We start from the raw sequence: 22064 nt of genomic DNA on the forward strand, positions 1-22064 counted from the left end.
TATATATAATCTCTAACATTTTTTTTATATATATAGAAATGAGGATGGTATTAAAACAAGACGGGTGTCTATTTTCTCCACCAAGTACAGAACAAGAACTGGTGCTGATATAGGTATGTACTGTACTTTGGTCTAATCGGGTATCTGTCCTGACAAACATATGCTTTTTTTTAATGTGTTTATGCATTTCAGGCATCCCTGTGGAATTCCCTCTATTCCTCAGAGATTCTCTAGAAGTTCTCTATCTGAATGATAACCAGCTTGACGGCTTTCCACATTCGGTGTGCCAGCTGAAGAGCCTAACAGAGCTGTACCTGGGAAAGTAAGTGATTAGCTACTCTAGAGTGTGTTTGTGTGTGCGCACGCGCATTTTTCTTTCGGCACAGAAAAACTATTTGTGTACATATGGAGACAGTAGAGATTACTTATAACCTTATGTTGGATTGGAGACCATCAGCTTTGATATGTCTAATCTTTAGTAGGTTTTGGTAATGCAAAATGGTATTTGCATTACGATTTCAAGCTTATTGATAGTTTTTCTGTGGTCATGGTCATATTACAAGATCTAAACCAGCAGCGGGGACTGGAGCAGATACCTAATCATGCCTGCAAGCATGTTATTATCTACAGTACCTTGTAGAATGCCCCAGGTGTGCCCACAATTAGGATGCTCTTTATCGTAACGTTTCACCTGTTTCCATGAGAGCTTGGATCTGCCCCATTCTGTAACTCATATTTGGCCTGTGAGGCCTTCCATCATAGTTATTGCCATTATTTGTATGATAATAATATTTTTATTATAAAGCCCCCTGACTTTCGAAGCTCGTGAAGCAATCTAGGTGCGGCTGGTTTAATTGTTTACAGCAAGTACATCAATGTATTGAGTGTATTTTCTTCTCTAGTAATCCAGGTATAAAGGAGCTTCCACCACACCTTGGCCAGCTTTCGTCTCTGTGGCAACTGGATCTTGAAGACCTTAACATCACAAACCTCCCTGCAGAGATCCGGAAGGAGGGTAAGTGGCTAACCATATGGAGATAAAGTACCATTGGCTCAATTTACATTCAGGTTTTAAATGTGTTCATCTTGTGGTTTGTTCTGTATAGGACCAGTGACAATACTGGCTTACCTGCGTGCCCAGCTGAGAAAAGCAGAACGATGTCGACTTGTGAAGATGATCATAGTAGGACCTCCACGGCAAGGGAAAAGCACTCTGTTTGAAGTCTTGCAGACAGGAAAAGTGTCCCAACAAATGCAAGGGGATAGTACAATCCGGACTACCCGCTGGGAGCTGCAGAGGCCTGTGAGCATTAAGGCAAAGGTGATCATTAGTGTTACCACACACACTCATTAAACCAGGCCAATGTTTTATAAAAAAATGAAAATTGTCCATATTCTAATCTGTGGATACTGATAAGATCTGTGTGACTTGGTTGATATGTAGTGACATACGTGTAATCAACACATTTCATTTCTTCAAAAGAAAAAATCCTTACCCAGTCCACACAATAGATTCTCAGACCGTGCTAAGATTTGGCCATCATATGGTCTTTTTAGTTGTCGATAAACAATTTGTCATACATACACCATCCCACTCTCTCACAGTATCCTTTGGGACAGAAACACTCTGATTTCAAAAACATTTATATTTAGTAGGGATGCACCAATACTAGTATCTCGTACTCGCCCAAATGCTCTGATACCTTCCCCAATGCCGGAACTTCCGGTCAGAGGGAGTTTTCCTCTGACTGGCAGTGCTGCAAGGGAATATGGAGCGGGCTTCCTTATTGGCCCGGGAAGCTGGCTCCATGCTGTTTGGATGGCTTGATGCTGATTGGCCGGGAACCTGGATTCCCAGCCAATCAGCATCGAGCCGGGCAATCAAGAAGAATTCCTGATTGCCCAGGAAGCCGGCTCTATGCTAGAGGAAGTACCACTATCTGTATCTTGGCGAGTACCAAAATATAAATATCGATACTCATACTCAAGTCCTAATGCCATCTTGTGTAAGGTAAAACCGTAGTTATCGGGCAAAAATAACCTGTTTTGCCATTTTCATTATGCATTGACAGTTTTTTCAGACGCAGGTCTATGTGAACATTTTTTCTTTTTTTGCATTTGCTGCCCTGGACTTGGAACACAAGGAGGGTATCTGCTCCACACATGTGCTTAGTTTAAAGTTACAAGCCATAACGTTTTATACCGTACTGCAGTTATGTGATTCGTAGAGAACCATATCAAAAACTGCTGAAAGCAGGCAGCTACTGCATAAGTTTGGGTAAACTTTGACCGTTACTCCATCCCATGGGATTCCAGGCAGCCAATTGTGGAAAGCAAAATGCGTATGGGGGAATTTCTGATGCATTCCAAGTTTTAAGTCTTGGCCTGGAAACAGCTTGCTCTCCTCACTGTACAGTGGAGACTGCTGACAGGCTGAATGTAAATTAGGTCAAGGAATGTGTTGATGGGCTTGTGTTTGCGACAGATAGGATTTACAGTTCCATACAAGTCTGCGGGAATGCAAATCCCACTTGAAGCAGGTCAAATGCAGCTGAGAAGAAGGTCACCTTCAGATCGAATACATATGTCAAGGAAATTTGTAAATTCTTTATTTGACCATTAACAGAAACAGATAAGCATTCAATACAGATAGAATGGAAAACAAAGATTGCACATCAAATGTCAATGAAATTCCATTCACTCCAAAGAATGAGGGTCGTTGCATATTGTATGCATCAAAATCCGAAGTCAAGCCTTATATAAAGCAACATCTAATCTGTGTTTCTACTTCTCATTTTTCTAATAAACAGGAAGCGATAAGAACTCATGTAGCACAGTGTTCCCCAACCCCAGGTCCGCGGACCGGTACCGGTCCGCGGATCAAATGGTACCGGGCCGCACAGTCTCAGTGCGGTCCGGTCATGCAATATATGGCAGTGCACGGTCCCGGTGTTCGAACACCGGGGCCCCGCACTGCCGACAGGCTTCACAGTGAGGGGGCGGGTCCTGTGACTCGCCTCCCCTCCCGGCCGCGTCTATAGTAACAGGCGGCGGGAGGGGAGGTGAGTCACAGGAGACGTGTGTGTGTCACACGCCCCGCCCCGCCCCCTGCAGTGAGTGCACACATCGACACATGGCTGCTGCTCCTGGAAGGGTGAGTCTGAGCGGGGGAAGGGGGGGGGTGTCTTACATCATGTCATTAGACGTGGATTATAATGGGGAATATTACACTGTAATGTTCCCTATTATAATCTATTTCTCTGTTGTGTACTGCTATTTTATGTAATTAGACAAGTGGATTATAATGGGGAATATTACACTGTAATGTTCCCTATTATAATCTATTTCTCTGTTATGTACTGCTATTTTATGTAATTAGAAAAGTGGATTATAATGGGGAATATTACACTGTAATGTTCCCTATTATAATCTATTTCTCTGTTATGTACTGCTATTTTATGTAATTAGAAAAGTGGATTATAATGGGGAATATTACACTGTAATGTTCCCTATTATAATCTATTTCTCTGATTAAATGATTACAGGTAGGCATGTGATCTATCAAAGTTTGAGACTACGTTAGAATGTGTGACCAGTGACGTGGTCACACATTTTAACGTAATCTCGCCCAGTTTTTCGGTGGTGGAATAGGTGAAGAATTCCAACGCTTTCATTTTTTGGTGTAACTGTATTTTATTTTGAAGGCATTTTTAAATACAATTAAATTAAAATTATTAAATCAAAACAATCTAAAATATAAACAATCAACGTCCCCCCCCCCTCAGCGGGCCACGGTAAAATGATTAAACGTTGACCGCTCCGCGGCGATAAAAAGGTTGGGGAGCACTGATGTAGCATTCTGAAGAGAGAGAAAATACCAGTCAGTAGGTAGAAAGAGAGAAAGAGAAATCATATGAAGAGAAAATGGGGAAAAAACATGGTAGTTAGACTAATCAGGGGGTCAGGTCAGACACATCCAGGAGTGGGGTCAGACCTGCGGGTTAGGCCCTATTGCTCCATCTTCACATAGAGACGGATCAGACGCCATGATTATTCCAAGCTCTGAAATGAATTTTGAATGATCTCAGAAGCATTTTAAACTTTTGTCAAACTGATGCCATTTACATAACCTGAAAGCCCATCAACACAAGGACTGATTGTTGCAGTGGCCTCAACTTGTGAAATGAGAATGTGTTACCTGTTGATATTAAGTTACATTGCTTTTTAGTTTGAAAATAGTGTTTTTTGAGTACCATTATCTTTTCATTCTGATGACAAAACTGTGTACTTATATAAAGTTTTATGATGAATGGTTGTCAAACAGCCATGACCAAGACACAAGAAAACCAATATAATGGGATACATTTATCAAAGTCAGAAAACCTTTATGTTCAGCTTAAACCTGCCGACATGAAACCCTTATTAAAAAAAAAGGCAGTAGGAATAGGGAAAACTGCTTTCACTGATAACTCAGCATTAAATCAATATTTTCTGGTTTTCCTGTGATAAAAGGATTGAAAGCCACAGAGATCCTGAAGCTAGCAGAATCCTCCTGTGGGAGATGAAGGGATTTACCACACCATTTATTCCCTCACACAACCCATGACATTTAAAAGCCATACTTGTTAATAAAGAGGTGAAAGCCAGGAACGTGTAGAGAAGAGTAGGCAAAATGACATACAGCTTCCATACAAGTTCCAAAATATGGAACTTTCTCTCAGTTGACCCTTGCTGCCTGCCTACTCTTTCTCTCTCTCTTGTTGTTCTGACTTCATTTATACCTGACATTGTTTCACCTCTTTTAGGCTGGGTTCACACCATTTCCCGGACCAGATCTGGACCATATCTGGAATGCAGTGCATCGCGTTTTTCCCGCGTTCCAAAGCTGTTTTTTGTGGGGGCTTAAAATCTGCTCTCAGGTGTGTTCCAGTGCATTGCAGACCAGACAAAAGGAGACATGCAGTATTTTTATGATCTGGTCTAGTCTGGAAGGCCTGCGCTGGTGGGAACAAAGGCCAGAAATAGCACAGAGATACTTTGGATGCATTTTGAGTCCGAAAACAATCTGGTCTGGTCTGGAGATGATCTGGATGTGGTGTGAATGGGCCCTGGATATTAGTAAATAATTTAGCATTCACAATTCAAATATCTAAGTGTATCATTTTACATTTACTGCCATATTCCGCAGCTCTATTGTGCTAGTGGTGGTATGAGGGGGATAAGTGTGGGCAGGCCTGACACCAGCCTGTCTGGGGGAAACGTTAGTGATTGGTAAAGGCTTTCTTAAGGGGTTTGGGTCACCATGAATGGTCTTTGGAGCTGTTGGGTTACATCAGACTAAGACCTGATTTTTCTGAGAGGACATTTCAATCTTATACAACGCATCCAGTTGAGAGTATATTTTGACAGAGCTCTACCTAGATAGACTGTCTCTGTTCATTTATATCTCCTTTTAGTCCCCAAAAAAAAGGGAAATGAGAGTTGGCAGGAGATTTTCTGCTTTGTCTCATTGACATTCCATGGTCAGGTCCAGATTGATATGTAGATAGCTCACTATGTCACAGCAATAAGGAAATCCTTTATGCAGAATTCGCTATTTTTGTCTTGACTATTTCACCGGGAAGTAAATTGTTTAGAAGTATCAAATCTATAGCGCTAGTGACCATAGCTTGTCTGAGGGACCCAGGAGGGTCTTCCACTAATCAGATATTGGTAATTATAGAAGCAGCAGCACAGATCATTTTTTAATGTAAAGATCTGTAGCTTGTTTAAATGAAACACATGGATACACAATCGGCTTAGACAGCTAGGGATCTTGTGAAGGAAATGTAAGGTGGGCTGATGCGTCTCATCTGCCATCACTCCTTGTGTTTCTACGCAGCACACTCTCTGTTAATGAGCTGTTTTTCCACTGGTATAAAAACTTAACCGAATGTCACCTGCCAAGCTCAGCACTGAGACTCGCTTTGAGCCGAGAAACCACATTCTGTGCAGCGTGACCTCAGTGCTGGGAGGTCATCCAAACACCTGCTGTGTGTCACTTCTCACCTGAGGGAAGAAAACGGCCCAGGTTTTTCAGACACACGTTACAGAATTGTTCTAGAAGGCTGATTATACTGGAAAATTTGCTTCCAATATCCCACTGGAAGATTCCCATGAATTGACTAATTAGCAGAGAACATTAAGATGTTTCTTCTTTGTTGAGAACCTATGGTACTCTTTGTTGAGTACCCTTTTTTGAGTACCCATGGTACTCTTGGATGAAAGTTTAAATACAAAAGACAAGTGCATTTTAGCTCAGCGAAAGAGCAAGTATAGTACATTATACCAACCAATCGTAAATCATTGTTGCGAGTTTATTAGTTTTTATTGAATAACCTAATGTTAATTTAGTTCATCATTCCTCTTAGGAGAAAAGCTTTTCCTTAATCTGTCATTTACACCTTGTATGAATATATGGGTAAGGCTACTAAATGGGTCCAAAATGTTCTTCATAGTCTTCATTTAGTACTTAACTGGCATTTACCAGCAGTGACATTTGAAAGAATAGGGAAATGGAAATTTGGTAACATGACTTATTACAGTGTTGGTAATTGTGCAACGATGTGTCAATGTGTAAACCTATCTCTTACAAATCTTTGCCCTTTTGTCTGTCTGTGCTCATGTCTTCCATAATCATGTGTCTTCCTCCGTCCATCTCTGCTCGTTACTCATTTGCGTGGAGTATGCTCCTTGTAACAGTCAGGACTTTTTTTTTACATCACAATACTTCTGGTAAAAGGTAAAGCTGACAATATTGGAATCCTCATATTCTCAGATGAGAATATTTGTTAGGGCTGTGTGTTTTATTTTAATTAGGGCTACAACAACTAATCGATAAAATCAATAATAATCGATACCGAGAATCGTTGTCAACAATTCTCGTAATCGATTAGTTGATTCACCTCAGCTGCTGCTCAGACGCCCACCCCGCACTGCTCTGCTCCACTGTTCTCCTCCCCGCTGGTCCGGCTGCAGCGGTCTGTGTTCCTTTGAATCCACTCTGCTCTCCCTGCCTGTGTCGGCAGTGACGACACAGACCGCTGTAGCCGGCATCAGCGTGGAGGAGAGACCGGCTTTGTCTTTGCACTCCCCGTCTCGTCCATTGCTACCCCCCATTTGCCTACTGCCCACAGTGCGATCTCCCACACTGGAATGCATGGTACCGCAATGCTGTGCATTCCAGTGCTGTGCAATTGCAAAAAATGTGCATGCAGTTTTATTCTGAAGTAAACTTTGTTTTTAACACTCATTTTTTTGTGTTTGATTTTAAATAAAAGATGGGGTTTTTTATCCGATTAATCAATAAAATAATCAGCCAACTAATCGATCATGAAAATAATCCTTATTGCAGCCCTAATTTTAATGTTCTATAAGCCTTAATATTTATCCAGCTGCAAAAACATCTAAAAAGAACATTTCATTCCAGTGTAGTATACATGATTTAGTGTATAGCCCTCGGTGCCCTCCAGGTATTGTATGTGATTAGCCTAGATGTACCATCTCAGCAGGAATGTTTACCTGAAAATGTTTGTGGAATATTGGAATTTATACTGAAAAATAGACTAATTGTGTATGGAAGCTGTTCTAAATAAACCATCTGCAGTGATTTAGCTTTCCACTCACTGTTCCATTTTCCACTGTTCTGTGTTGTTTAAGTAGGTTGATTCTGTGCAGTTCCATGTATGGGACATGGGAGGCTCTGCTACAGTGGCAGCAGTGAACCAATGCTTCTTTACAGACAAGGCTTTGTATATAGTGGTGTGGAACCTGGCTCTGGGAGAGGAGGCCGTATCCAATCTCCAGTACTGGCTTCTCAATATCGAGGTGAGAACATATTGTGATGAATGTGGCATACTTGTGTTCTACCTTCTTTATGATGATGATATGATGATTATTATTATTATATAATTAGAGATGAGCTAAATCGTTTTTTGAGACATTGATTTCCTTGCAAAATTTTGGAGATTTCATTATATCTCATTAAACTGCTTCAATGAATTTTGCTTTTAAGAAAATCTTTTTATTTAATTAGACAAAGACAGTTTAGTTTATTTTATTAAGTGTTTTATATACAGTATATCCTTTGTTGGCAATGACAGAGGTCAAACGTGTCCTGTACGTCTTCACAAGGTTGGCACACACTGTTGCTGGTATGTTGGCCCATTCCTCCATGCAGATCTCCTCTAGAGCAGTGATGTTTTGGGGCTGTCGCTGGGCAATACGGACTTTCAACTCCCTCCAAAGGTTTTCTATGGGGTTGAGATCTGGAGACTGGCTAGGCCACTCCAGGACCTTGAAATGCTTCTTACGAAGCCACTCCTTCGTTGCCCGGGCGGTATGTTTGGGATCATTGTCATGTTGAAAGACCCAGCCACGTTTCATCTTCAATGCCCTTGCTGATGGAAGGAGGTTTGCACTCAAAATCTCACGATACATGGCCCCATTCATTCTGTATTCTCATTTTGTCTCTCATAGTTGAGGTCTACCTATGATGCCAATTACAGGCCTCTCTCATCTTTTTAAGTGGGAGAACTTGCACAATTGGTGGCTGACTAAATACTTTTTTGCCCCACTGTATTTATGTTTTTTTTTCTGAATATTTGCTTGTTTGTGAATTGTTTTTTTTAGTTAACTTTTTTTCAAACTTTTTTTCACCGTGAAAGCATAAAATACTGAGACTAATTAGGGGCTGTTTTTTTTGCACAATAACAGGTCCATGTTAGTTAAAAGAAGCTTCAGCAGCCATTTAAACCCAGTGCATTCTTAAAGTTACCCTGTCACGAGAGAAGTTCAGGGGCTGCCATTGCTGGCCTAGTTCTAAAAATGCTTACTGCCTGGCTTGCTTTGCTGTTAGTCCTGTTTGAGTCAAAGACCATGCATGCTGTAAATGAGTTTAAAGCTGAGTGTACATGGTACAAATTTTGGCTGGTTCACTGGAAATTTACCCAGTAGGTAAAGCTGATCAAAGGAGCAGGTTGGAAAATTTTCGGCCTAATGAAGCTAGCAACCAATCAGCCGCTAGCTCCTTTTGGGCATTCTGACCGTGGCCAGTGGCATTCTGACCGTGGCCAGTGGTTTGCAGTACAATGAAAACAGCGTCTGGCATCACTCCTAAGCGTTGATGGAGGACACGGTTTCTCTCTCATGAGAGGTGTCATTAAAAAAACACCTTAATTTCACATTCCCCGTTGACTCCGCTGCATTTGGCCTAAATTCCAAATTTTTGCCGAAATCTCCTGATTTGTGTAAAAATGTTGTCTAAATAAAATCGCTCACCTTTTTTCATTGGTATTAACAAGTATAACAGCCATATTCTTATTCTAGATGCAACTCTAACTAAAAGTGTCTAAAAAAACACTTGAGAAATCAGTATTCAGTTGAAGGTTCCTGATGGGGAAATATATTGGATAATACTGTAGGGCATGGAGGGTATATTTTCACTTTATGTCTCTCAGGTTTTACAAGTAAAGAGAGCTTTCCCCTTTCAGATAACTTTAGGCTTATTATTTTCTTTATACACATGACAGGCCCTGTGAAATAATAGAATGTAATAGCAGGATCTATTGGTATTGGAGGAGGTATTGGAATCCTGAGACTTTCTTTTGTTATTTAATAAAACACTTACTGGCATATTTATTATGGCAGATGTGCTACAATTGTTATTGAATTAGCAACTGAAGTTTGAAATTATGTTTTTGGGTGTGGACTTTATTAATTCATGTCTTCTATTTCTAGTGACTTTATTTAATCTTAAGGTTTGATAGTGCTCCTGATTGACATTCTTACTTCCCAAAGCCCTCAGCCTATATAGAACCTGTACTGTAGCCAGTTGTTCTTTGGTGATGACTCATGTGGATATACTATTGTATGTGATATTTTTCAGGCAAAAGCACCAAATGCTGTGGTTTTAGTGGTGGGGACACACCTAGACTTCATAGAGACCAAGTTCCGTTTGGAGAGAATAGCCACCCTCCGTGCCTATGTATTGGCTCTTTGCCGTTCTCCATCTGGGTCTAGGGCTACAGGGTTCCCTGATATAACCATCAAACACTTGCAGTGAGTATAATCTGATTTTTTTTTCTGTTTTTCTAGTCTTAAGATTTATCCTGAATCCTGTGAAGGGTTGAGCCATCCAAAAGTAATGTTTTAATTATAAGTAGAACCTGTTGGGCAGGCATTTCATGATGTCTATTCAATAGAATTTTTAGATAAAAGTCAATGTATGTGGATGCATGAGCAATGTTTTTAGTGGTGTTTTTGCTCTCCCTGTTAAAAGTGTAGAATGCACAAATTGATTTTTTTTTTGTGCCAGTGAGCTCTCCTGCAAGACACTTGAAGGATTGGATGGGTTACGTCATCTGATTTTCCATGCAGCTTGCAATATGAAGGATGTGGGCAGCACAATTGGATCCCAGAAACTAGTAGGGAGACTGGTAAATAACCTCTTTCCTTTTTAATGTGGGAGTGTAAGCTATGTCAGCTTTAAGTTTACTCTATTGTTCTTCTTAAAGTGGACCTTTACCCATATCTTTAAAATAACAACAAACACACCTTTAGAAATGTTTTGTAATGACAATCTACAAACACATACTTCTAGATAATTGCCGCTTTGTATTCTTTGTATACCTTATTTCTCTTTTCTTCCCCATTCTTCTGACAGTGGCCATGTTTACTAAGGGCAGATTGCTAGATCTCCTATTACTTCCTGGATTTCTGGCACATATGACTAGACATGTGACTAGGACATGAGACCATGCAGATCATCTCAGGGGAGGAAAATACCTTTGCCTGAGATCTCCTGAGATTACAAATTAGATTTCACAGCAATGCTTTGTTGATGACAAGGCAATCCCAGTGCGCATTGCTTTGACAAACATAAGTCATTTTGCCCTTTCAAAGCAGGAAGTAAATGCTCTGCAAGTGTAATTATTTCAAAATCACAGCATTTTACACCTGACATGTCTATGTTATTATTAAGCATCATACATAGAGGGATACATTGGTAGAATTTCATGTTTGAGTGTAAAGGTAACTGAACCACTTCCCACACCTTCAAATGAATGACAATCACGCATTAAAGGGAATCCATTCGGTAATCAAACAAAACCTCTCCCACCTAAAACTATCTCGCTTTGACTTTGAGGCTCTCATATTGGACTGTTATATAGAAAGGATGTAGCTTTGTTCTGGGTGGGCTGGGTTTAAGGCTTAATCAGACAATGCCCTGTGTGTACTGTGGGCCTCGAATCTAGGGTCTCTCTGTGCCCAGAAGAAACTAGTTGTGGATTTAATACAAGTTTTAGGTGCCTGCACATTGACGTTTTGCTAATTTCAATATCTGACAGATTCCCTTTCATTGGAACTTAGTTTGCAAGGCAATGGCATTTTTCAGTCTGATAGGGAAAGTCTTGTGAATTAAAACGCAATTAAACATGACTATTATTAAATGGTACTGTAGAAAACATTTTTAGTTATATAGTAGGTAGTATTGCTAAGCATAGGAGCTGGAGTGATTTTAACAAAGCAATCATTGTTGGCACTTACATCTGCTTTGGTTGGGGCAGGGAGTGGATGCTTTCGTTGCTGTTTTCAGTGCAGGAATGTCCTGCTCTTTTAGGGAGGATGATGCTAGCTTATTTTTAGGGATAGGTTGAGTTTGAGTAAAGGTGTAATGGGAATAAGTGTTGGGCTACGTTTAGTACTAAGTGTTCAATTGTACGTTTTGGTTAATGGGTGCATTTAGAATGAGGTTAAGGGTTATGTGCAAGGGGCAGCTAAACGTTTAGGTTTTCAGGGCAGCTAAAGTGTTGGGGAGAAGGTTTAGGGATAGGTTTTAGGTGAGGGTAGGTTAAAGTGTATTTCCACTTTTGCAGTGAAATTTGAGAAAACCCCTCCTATATGTTTGTTATGTGAGCCTATTCACATAGCATAAAGAAAAACAATTTTAAAAACATATTTCTTACCTTGTAGGTGTTTTGTTAAAGCAGGCAAGATGGCCGATTCCAGGTTTTTCTCAGCACCTTCAAGGTGATTTGACTTAATGCAAAGGCTTAGGACTGAAATTTGAGGATTGTGTTTCTCTCTTTCACTTAAATAACATACAATTTGTAAACCATCTCACACCCCTCACAGCCTCTCTTAACATTGCAAAGAGAGATAAGCAAGTAGAACTGTTAACCCTTAAAACCCGTAAAAGCAATTTAAGCTGCAAAAAGCATTTTTTTAATTTTTTTTTTAGCTTATGCTATGTGAATGGGAACATGTAACAAATATGAAATAGGTGTAACAGGCTAAATGTTGGGTTAGCATTGGGGATAAGGAGTGTGGGGGAGATTGTCACTTTACTTTTCCAGTTATTTTTTGGCATTGAAATACCTGACACCAGGTTCTTAAGACTTAATACTGAAAATGTTGTTTATATTGGTCACAATTCCCCCTACCCTCCCAGCCCCCCTGTTAGTCATATACGCTTCTGTCCCTGATCCAGTGAGATGTCAACAGTGTGGCCTGCCCAACCACTTGTTCAAGTCCTCTAAGCTGGGCACATCCATGGAGAGTTGGTACTCCAGACTCTGGAGTATGTGTTTCTCTCCCGTTCATTGAAGGACACAGGGCAACAGATCATAGATCCTGAAACTCCTGGAGACTTGTCAGCAAGTGAGGGGTTGGGCCACCAGCAGGGGCCGCCCCTAGGCTGTCTTGTCTTTTTGTTATGTGCCTAGCGTCCTACTCCTGCAGGTGGCGATATACCCTACCTTTCAGGATCTATGATCTGTTGCCCTGTGTCCTTCAATGAACGGAGAGAAAAGGATTTTACGGTGAGTACAAAAATCCTATTTTTCCAAAGGATTGAATGGTGGTCATAGAGTAAAATCTGGAGTACAGTCTCCATTAGATAAAATAGAAATAGCTGAGAACATGCTCTTTAAATATCAAAAATAGCACACATGAGCAGTTATGTAGTGCCATGTACAAAAATAATTGCTGGATACAAAGTCTTTCACAGCAAAAGTACTATACTTATAACCAGTGAGCACTGTTTAATGGCGCTACCGATTCATGTATTTTGAGAAATATTTGAATGAAGCCACATCACAGCACTGGCCCTCTTGATATCTTGTGAATCAATATTTGGGTATGACCTAACGTAACAAAGATCCTCAGTGAGGACTTGTCATATTTACTCTTGACTAGAACTTTATTTTTTAAAACTAACTGCAGTGACTGATTTTAGCTAAACCTGTGTAAATCAATGTTTCCAACTGTACACAGATCCCTAGAAGTTACCTGAATCTGCAAGAAGCAGTACTGAGAGAGCAGCAGAGACGGGCCCAGGAAGACCAGGTCCAGTACCTGACTGATGAGCAGATTGAGCAGATCACCGAACAAAGTCCAGGAAATGATATTCGGGATTACGAGGATATGCAAGCTGGTATGACATATAATATAAAGCAAAATGTACAGTGTAAAACTATTACATAAAAATGTAACGTCGGTGTTCTTTATACATATACTGTATATTAAATATATCTGCCATTTTGTTATTTATTGACAAAATATGATTTGCTTTTACAATCTTCTTTCATCAATGATTGTCTTAACTGCCATATAAAATTATATTTTCTCTTCACTTCACAAATGGCAACATATTTTATATTTGGTAAAAACCAGTCCAAATGAATGACTCCTAGGTAGTTTTTAGCTCCAAAAGCCAAAGAATTAGAAAATGAATCAATCAAGCACTCCAGACAGCTTCTCGCTGACTTCTGTCCTAAAATGTAGATGATGATATACTGTCAACATTGTGCCATAATTGATTATCCGGGATGCTGCAATGCCATAATTTGTGTGCAGTCAGTCATGGCGTCACTGCTGAGACTAGTGATCATGGTGCGATCAAAGCATAAGTAGGGTGCTGCTTCCATAATTCTCAATATGTGTGCAATGCTTTTAGATTTTCATTCCTCCCTTTTGCAAATCTGTTTCCTTTTCAAGAGTGTTTGAGAGTCAGTCACCCCTTCTGGATTAGTCTTGCCCAACCACCCAATTAGAACTCTACCTTTCATTCCCTTCAGGTGTAAAACTCTGAATCTACATTAAGCTTCTCATGGTAACTTAATTTGCCATTTTTCTTTGTGAGAGTGTGCAAGATACTGTATATACTGGTATGCCACTTGCCTGTTTTTCTGTTTCCCCACTGATTTGTAGGGCTACTTCAGGCCCATACTGTATCCCTCAATGAACAGTAGACAAGACATTTTTATCTCTTTCCATTGCTTTCTTAAATACTGAAAATGTTCCAAGTAAGAGTTATAGACAATACAGAAGGAAAACATTTTGTTAGTGTCCAAACTTTTATAGACAAGACAGGTCATATTGTGTCCCCAGTGCGCTCCATGAGAAGGGGCATTAATGGTGTGTTAAATAATCCTCTAAACCATAGAAAGCATATAGAAATATAGGAAATGATATGAAGCATATAGAATATACATAAAATATAGCAATATAGAAAAATCAGAAGGTGGTGTGCATTGAATTAGTTTTTCTGCAAATGCCATTTAATCTCCTTTGAGATGCATGCACACTCTGCTATATTTAGGTAATGTTGGGGATGCTGCATTTATACAACACTACAACTGAGCATATGCTTATGGAAATAATTTTAGTCAAGGAAGGACTTGACTAGAAGGGGCATTTCTTAATAATACAGAACTGTTTACTTTTGCATTAAAACGTTTTAAAGTCATTCCAATGTATCTAGTATTTAATTTGCTTTTAATGAAAGTATTTTGTATTCCCTACAGCCATTGCATTTCTGATCGAGACTGGCACATTGCTTCACTTCCCAGACACCAGCCATGGACTGCGCAACCTCTATTTCTTAGATCCAGTCTGGCTGTCTGAATGCCTGGAGAGGATCATCAACATTAAGAGTTCCAAATCTGTGGTCATGAATGGGGTCATTAAAGCTGAGGACCTTCGGATGCTGCTGGTCGGCACTGGATTCACTAAGCAGACTGAGGAGCAGTACTTTCAGTTCCTAGCAAAATTTGAGATTGCACTTCCAGTGGCCAATAACAGGTTAGAATAAGGATTGTATTCTACCAGTTTCAGCCTGGGAAATATTGAATGCACAGACCTTAATTGCTTAAATAGTTGATTTAATTGTGATAGTAGTGATAGTTCAAATAGCTTTCTGGAGGAAGAGGACAATGCCTGACTGCAAGAAGTTCACTACACCATCAATACAGTACAGTATTTCAGATGTAAAGATAAGGGTAACTCTACTCTGACAGTCCCTGTCTGCTGCGGTTTGAGCACTGCAGACGTAGATGTGAATAAAATATTATACAACACAAAGCCAGTGGGTTGTGTAACTGAAAATCTCTGGCATAGATCAGAACTGCAGTATGCACAACCGTACTGAAGTAATTTAAAGGTGGAAACTCCTTTTGGCTCCCATAAACATTATCTCTGGATGTAGCTTTTGATATAGTGATTTATTTGAGTTATATTTGATGTATTTGAATGCTAGGTTAATTCCGCTAGCTTTCTGTTCTGGGGGCCTTTTACTAGACAGTAAGTGAGGGGAAATCTGCAACAGGGAAATGGAAAACAATTAAAACCTGACAGAGGTACTAGCATTCCCATACTTAACTTAAAAAAACTGCATTATTACTTCTGTATGTGTTGTTGTTAGAGGGATTTTTTTCTCACTTGCTGTCCTGGGGACTACCTTTTACGAGACAGGAAGTGAAGTAATCTCTCCAACGGATCCACCGACAGCAGTAAAACCTGACAGGAGTTCTAATCCTTACCTAGTCTATCCAAAACTAAAAAGAAAGTTTTAGGTATAGATACACTTTAACAACACTGTTATTTTGCATTGTTCCTTGCAGTTATCTCCTACCGCACCTTTTGCCAGCCAAGCCCGGCCTGGATATCCACTCCCTGCGGCAGTCTACTGGCAACACTGTCCAGAGGGTATTTAAGATGAGTTTTGTCCCTGTAGGATTTTGGCAGAGATTTATAGCACGGATGTTAATCAGCCTGTCTGAGATGGATCTGCAGGTGAGAACAGGGATTGGACCATACAGAACGCTTTCTTTTCAGCTTCTTATAGCAGTAGGATTGTACTAATCACTGCTTGTTCTTTTTATAGCTGTTTGAGAACAAGAAGAATACTAAACCACGAAACAGGAAGTCTACCATTTACAGCTTCACTGGCTGTCAGCGTAACCGCTGTAGCACTTTCCGGGTTAAGAGGAACCAGACTATCTACTGGCAAGAGGGACTGCTGGTTACTTTTGAAGGTGGCTACCTCAGGTGTGAAACAAATGGCTGCATATTATTATTATTATACAGTATTGATATAGTGCCAATAGTTTGCGCAGCGCTTTACCATATAAGGAAGACAATACAATCACAATACAATTCAAGACAAGATGGTAAGGAGGGCCCTGCCCCTGAGGGCTTACAATCTAAAAGGGAGGGGCAAATGATACATGGGGAGGTTGCTGTTTGAAGTGATAGTTCAGTGGTTAGGTTGAGGTGAGATAGGCTTCCTTGAAAAGATGAGTCTTAAGGGATCGCCTAAAGGCATTCAGAGTGGAAGATAGATGGACAGGTTGGGGTTAAAGAGTTCCAGAGGATGGGAGAGACTCTAGAGGAGTCCTGGAGGCGAGCATGGGAAGAGTTGAGGAGGGAGCTAGAAAGCAGGAGGTCTTTGGAAGAGCGGAGGGGACGCTTATGGCGATACTTTAAGACAAGGTTTGAGATATAGCCGGGGGCAGAGTTGTGGATGGCTTTGTAAGTGGTTAATATTTTTAATTTTATCCTTTTGGGCTATTGAAAGCCAGTGGAGGGATTGGCAGATGGGGGTTGCAGACCCTGAACGGTTGGTTAGGTGAATGAATCTAGCAGCAGCATTCATGATAGACTGAAGGAGGGAAAGCCTGTGCAGAGGTAGGCAATCTTGAAGGCTGGCTTACCCATGTTTTTTCACTTTTATATAAAATAATTATTTTATAATTAAACATAAAATACAAGTTGCACAGATCATTATCAGTGAAGTGCGAGGGCTTGGTGTGAATGCAGTTCGCTGGAGTTCACCCAAGCCCACGCAAAACTGGGAGTGACACCCCTTTCACCTGGCACAATTAGTTCCTTGCTCTGCAGTTACATGTCACAATAGTGCGGGGATTGCCCCGGCCATAACTGATTGGGCCAGGAGGGGGTGTGTCAGACATAGTTTGCAGAGGCTCGGGTGAACTCCAGCAAAGTGGGTTTGCACCAAGCCTCCCCATAGCACTAATCTTTTTAACCAGCAGCACACAGCTGGCTTTCCTTTACTTGCCCTTGGCTCCTTTAAGCCCTCAGGAGTGAAGTGAATGCCTAGTTCATCCCAGTATGGCGGAGCACTGGTTTGATTTAAATGGTATATAAGAGCACTTGGCTTATTTTATGCAGAATTTGCTTGATGAGAATCTGAAAGAGCACATAACAAGTAAATGATGTTTGTTACCCTTATAGTGTTGAATCCTCAGATGTGAACTGGAAGAAGAAGAAGAGTGGTGGCACAAAGATTATTTGCCAGTCTGAAGTGAGAGATTTTTCTGCAATGGCTTTCATCACTGATCATGTGAACTCCCTGATAGATCAATGGTTTCCAGGTAATTTGCATGGCATATAATCCACTTAATGTAACAGATCTCTCTTTACATTTTCTGTTATTAGCATAATTTAACAAAGAGCTAAAAATAGTTATCTATATGCCTGTATGCGCCAGTTACTGGTTCAGGATTGAAAACTTGTATTAATTTGCTTCAAGAATGCAGTTATTGTCAGAGTTAACCTTCTGTTTAAGATTCCTTTGCAAATCATTTAACCAAATTTTTAAGTTTGGAAGTAATAAAAAATATGATTTGATTTAAAAGCCCAGAGAAGCATTGGAATAAACAGAAGCCTTGCCCTTAACATTTGCTGACATAGATGGCCTAATTACCAAGGGCTCTGCCAATCAGGATAGCCTGCCATCCTTCTTGATATTCCAGGCCAGCATTTCTCATCCCTTTTGTTAAGTCATGGCACCATTTAAAAGTGGTGCAGAATCTTCAGTCTAAAAGGTAAAAAACATAAAGTTAAAAAACATGTGGTCCCTACAAAATTCATACCAGACCCTTATACCAGATAGGGATCTGTTATGGATTTTAAGGGGGTACCACACGCAAAAAAAAACAAAACGGGATTTTCCTTTAACATCGCAGCAGCCCATTTACATTAGGAGCCCCCTTCCTATCAGAGCCCCTTCCTATCAGAGCTCCCCCTTTTCACCCTAGAGTCCCCTCTTTTCACATCAGAGTCACCTTCTGACACTAGGAGCCCCTCTTCACATCTGAAGCCCTGCTTCACATCAGAGCCACCTCCTTTTACATCAGAAACGTTCTCTTCATTTCAGGAGCCCCCTTTTACATCAGAAGCCCCCCTTTTATATCAGACCCCCCCCCATAACATCAGAGTTCCCCTTTACATCAGGAGCCCCTTTCACATCTGAAGCCCTAGTCCAATCAGAGTCCCCAATTCCCACTTCACTTCAAAGTCCTCAGTGTTCCCTTCACATCAGAGTCCTACCATCACGTGAGGAGGGGCAGCTGCAGAATTATGACAGACAGAAGGAGGCAGAGCAGGCCTGTACGAGTACGAACTTCATTCCTTTTCCTGAATGGATCCCACCCTCCCTGGATTAATGTCAGTTATTTCCATGGTGCTGGTGGCCATTCCACTTGCACCATTGAAAGGTATGACTCTGGGTGAAAATTTCAAAGCACCCATGTTGAGAGAGGCTGTTCCCGACCAATAAAAACCAGCATAAGCATGTGTCTCAGTTTTATTGCTTGGCCTGTGGCTGATACTAGCTCTCGGAGCTGCCATGTTGTTGGTTACAAACCAACTGAGCTGCACAACAGGCACACATACAGCTCAGTCAGCAGGGTTAACAGCCTGTCTTGGCTGCGTGCTAAGCTGGCCATATGTGTATCGAATTTTGGACGTTTCCTGCTGAATATGCTAAAATTCATTATGTTGATGACCCTACAGACATCTTGTAGCTGAACGAGAAAAATCTTAAGGTGTATGGCAAGCTCTAGGAAAAAAGACTTGAGAAGAAACTGCACTTGGATGTAAAGCAGATGTTCAAGCTGAGTTATCCTTCCAGAGTATCTCTGTGCTGCAGAGCAGTGGGAGGGACCCGGTAGGCCCAGCCATTACAGGCTGCCTGCAGTGAAATACAGGAAGGGGGTGGATACAAGACCAGTCACCTTTCACAAGAAGAGAGAGCAACAGTGACTGGTCTTGATTACATGAAGCTTCTGCACAGAGGAACAGTTTAATGCTGAATTACTGCACAGATCTGGAAGAAATACACAAAGCACTAAACACATGCCTCTTGTATTTGGACAATATTTGTTTATCCTGGAGTTTCTAAACTTTTCATTTTTAACCCCTTCATGTCTATCTGGATTTTTCTAGTATGTAGTCCTTTTTGTTATGCTTTTCTTTTTTTTACAAAATACCCATTGTTCATTTGCATCAGTTATATGCTTTTAATTCTGTGACAATATGTATAGATATTTATATAAACCATGGTGAAACATACCTATTCGTCACATACTCATCATCACCATCATAACTGATTTAAAGTGATATTAAACCATCAAGTGTTTTTTTTTGTTTTTTTTTTAATGAATGGGAGGCCCACATTTTTAAAAATACTCAATTCTTGTTTAAAAAGGCTCAATTCCTCGTTCTCTGGTTGTTCCTCAAACCGCTCTTCCCCTGCTTCCTGTGCGGTTGCCTCCATCAGCTAGCTGGCTGCTGAGGAGGCACCCATGCAGTAGGGCTGCAACCAACTAATTGATAACAATCCATAATGAGAATAGTTGTCAATTATTATCATTATCGATTAGTTGGTTGGATCCCCTAGCTCTCTCCTCCACACTGGGAGGAGGGCACAGCAAGCAGTGGGTGAGTGCAGTAGCCAGCCTGCTATTGCAATTTGAAATGGTCAATAGCAAGCTGGCTAATGCTACAGCCCACTACGTGCTGTATTTACAATCAGCTGCCGTCGGTGGAATCTTGCCACTGGCAGCTGTCATTCCCGGGCTGAAGCTATTCAAGCGCCATGTGCTTACTATACAATTATTTAAAAAAATTATAATAAAAGGTTTGAAAAAAGTCATTTTCTGTTGGCCTGACCAATTCGTTGCAGGAGATGCATTGCAGTGCCATTCCTTTCATTGGCACCCCAAACTTTCCATCTCACCTACAGTGTGATCACCTGCACTAGAACGCATGGTATCGTGATGCCTTGCGTTCCAGTGCAATGCGATTTCACAACATTGTGCAAGCAGTTTTAGTCTGAAGTAAACTTTATGTTTGTAACACATTTGTGTATTTTATTTTAAATTAAGGATGGTATTTATTTAATTTCTTTTATAAGTGTAATCGAAAAAATAATCATCAAACTAATCGTTTATGAAAATAATCATTAGTTGTAGCCCTATCATTAAGGTAAAAAGCGTCCAGCCTTTAGTACTACTTTAAAGACGAAAAGGGCTATTGCCCACAGCAAGTAATATGTTAGCAATGGGAAAATGGATTCTGTAATGTAAATGACTATGGAGAAATACCTCCACTTAATGTTTAATATTCCTCTCTTGTTTTGTCCAGCTCTGACAGCCACAGAGAGTGATGGCACACTGTTGATGGAGCAGTATGTTCCTTGCCACTCCTGCGCAGCTCTGCCGCATGACCAGGAGGGGGCGCTAGATGAGAAGGAACCTCACTACTTTAACATGGAGGATTGTGTCCTGGCTGCTGTACATAAGGATCACTTGGAGTGTCCCAATCATCTTGAAGAACCCGTGCCCTTGCAGGAGCTGGTCCCTGAAATTTTTATGACAGATTTCCCCTCCAGGTACAGTCACAAAGTCCATGTGAAACAATTAACCACACCAAATGTTGCCAGTGTTTTCTGTGTTGTGGAAGGGAGATTGATATACTCACTACTCTCTCTCCATTGTTCATTGTTCCCAAATGAAAAAAATTTTTTTTACATTTTGATGAATTGAACATTAGACTGTATTGCAAATATGTGTTGTACAAGCAAAATCAAATGATTTGTTGGCTTGCAGTGACATTTTAGCTAGAGATTAAGCATGGTGCCTACAGTTAGCCCCTTTCAATCCTAGAAAACATAATGGAAAATGTTTATAATCTGCATGAAATCAAAATAGGCCAGCCTGGCACATTTATCGAGTCTAAAGAAAATTATTTCAATAGAAATGAGACAAAATAAAGAATTGATGTGTGTGGGGCCTATCTGAATTATTTGTTAGAGGAAGACCACAATATGAAGCTGTCCTATAAGAATTATGTTAGGATTATAGATAAATCTCTCTCTCTCACACTTCTCTGTTGTCATGCTGCAAAACATAGGCATTTTGCTGCCTGAAGATGTATTTCGAATAGAAATCCAATTATTTCCTATGTGACTGGTTCACATTTGCAGTGCCGATGGGAAAATGGAAATGATATGAGCCCACTCATACCTACGCATATGCATGCATATGGAACAGTGTGAATGCAGATTATACATTGCTTCATTTATGACAGTATATACATTAGTATTGTATTGAAGGGTCTGTGTAAGCTAAAGTTTGGACTAGACCAGGGGTCAAAATTTCAAGTCCTGAGCTACTAGCCAGGCCTTAAGAGTTACTCGCCACCAGTTGCCCACCTAACCCTTACCCTGCCGCGGCCTTAACTCCGCCCCTAAACAGATCCTCTTAAATAATCTTATCAATGAGACTGTTACATGTTTTATGCAGAATAAAGTTACAAGAATAAATATTAACAACTTTAACAATATTACCATAAAGCTCCCTGCCCTCACATAAAATAATACACTCTTCCCCCCCCTGTTCCCTGCCCCCACCTATATAATTATACACCCCCCCTCCCCG

The 22064-nt window shown here is 40.6% G+C and overlaps 1 protein-coding gene across 1 annotated transcript in view; it reads left to right on the top strand.

Moving 5' to 3' along the window:
- Positions 1-22064, top strand: part of LRRK1 (leucine rich repeat kinase 1) — a 98617-nt gene that overhangs the window by 52478 nt on the left and 24075 nt on the right. Inside the window, exons 11-23 of the mRNA XM_018560267.1 lie at positions 37-113; positions 193-322; positions 903-1015; positions 1107-1321; positions 7702-7866; positions 9926-10098; positions 10355-10475; positions 13315-13474; positions 14847-15123; positions 15942-16113; positions 16205-16368; positions 17575-17714; positions 20770-21016. Of these exons, the coding sequence (XP_018415769.1) occupies positions 37-113; positions 193-322; positions 903-1015; positions 1107-1321; positions 7702-7866; positions 9926-10098; positions 10355-10475; positions 13315-13474; positions 14847-15123; positions 15942-16113; positions 16205-16368; positions 17575-17714; positions 20770-21016 (2154 nt within the window). The remainder of the gene's footprint in view (positions 1-36; positions 114-192; positions 323-902; positions 1016-1106; positions 1322-7701; positions 7867-9925; positions 10099-10354; positions 10476-13314; positions 13475-14846; positions 15124-15941; positions 16114-16204; positions 16369-17574; positions 17715-20769; positions 21017-22064) is intronic.

Source organism: Nanorana parkeri, unplaced genomic scaffold (assembly GCF_000935625.1).
Source record: "Nanorana parkeri isolate BGI_ZX_2015 unplaced genomic scaffold, ASM93562v1 scaffold443, whole genome shotgun sequence".
Taxonomy (NCBI): domain Eukaryota; kingdom Metazoa; phylum Chordata; class Amphibia; order Anura; family Dicroglossidae; genus Nanorana; species Nanorana parkeri.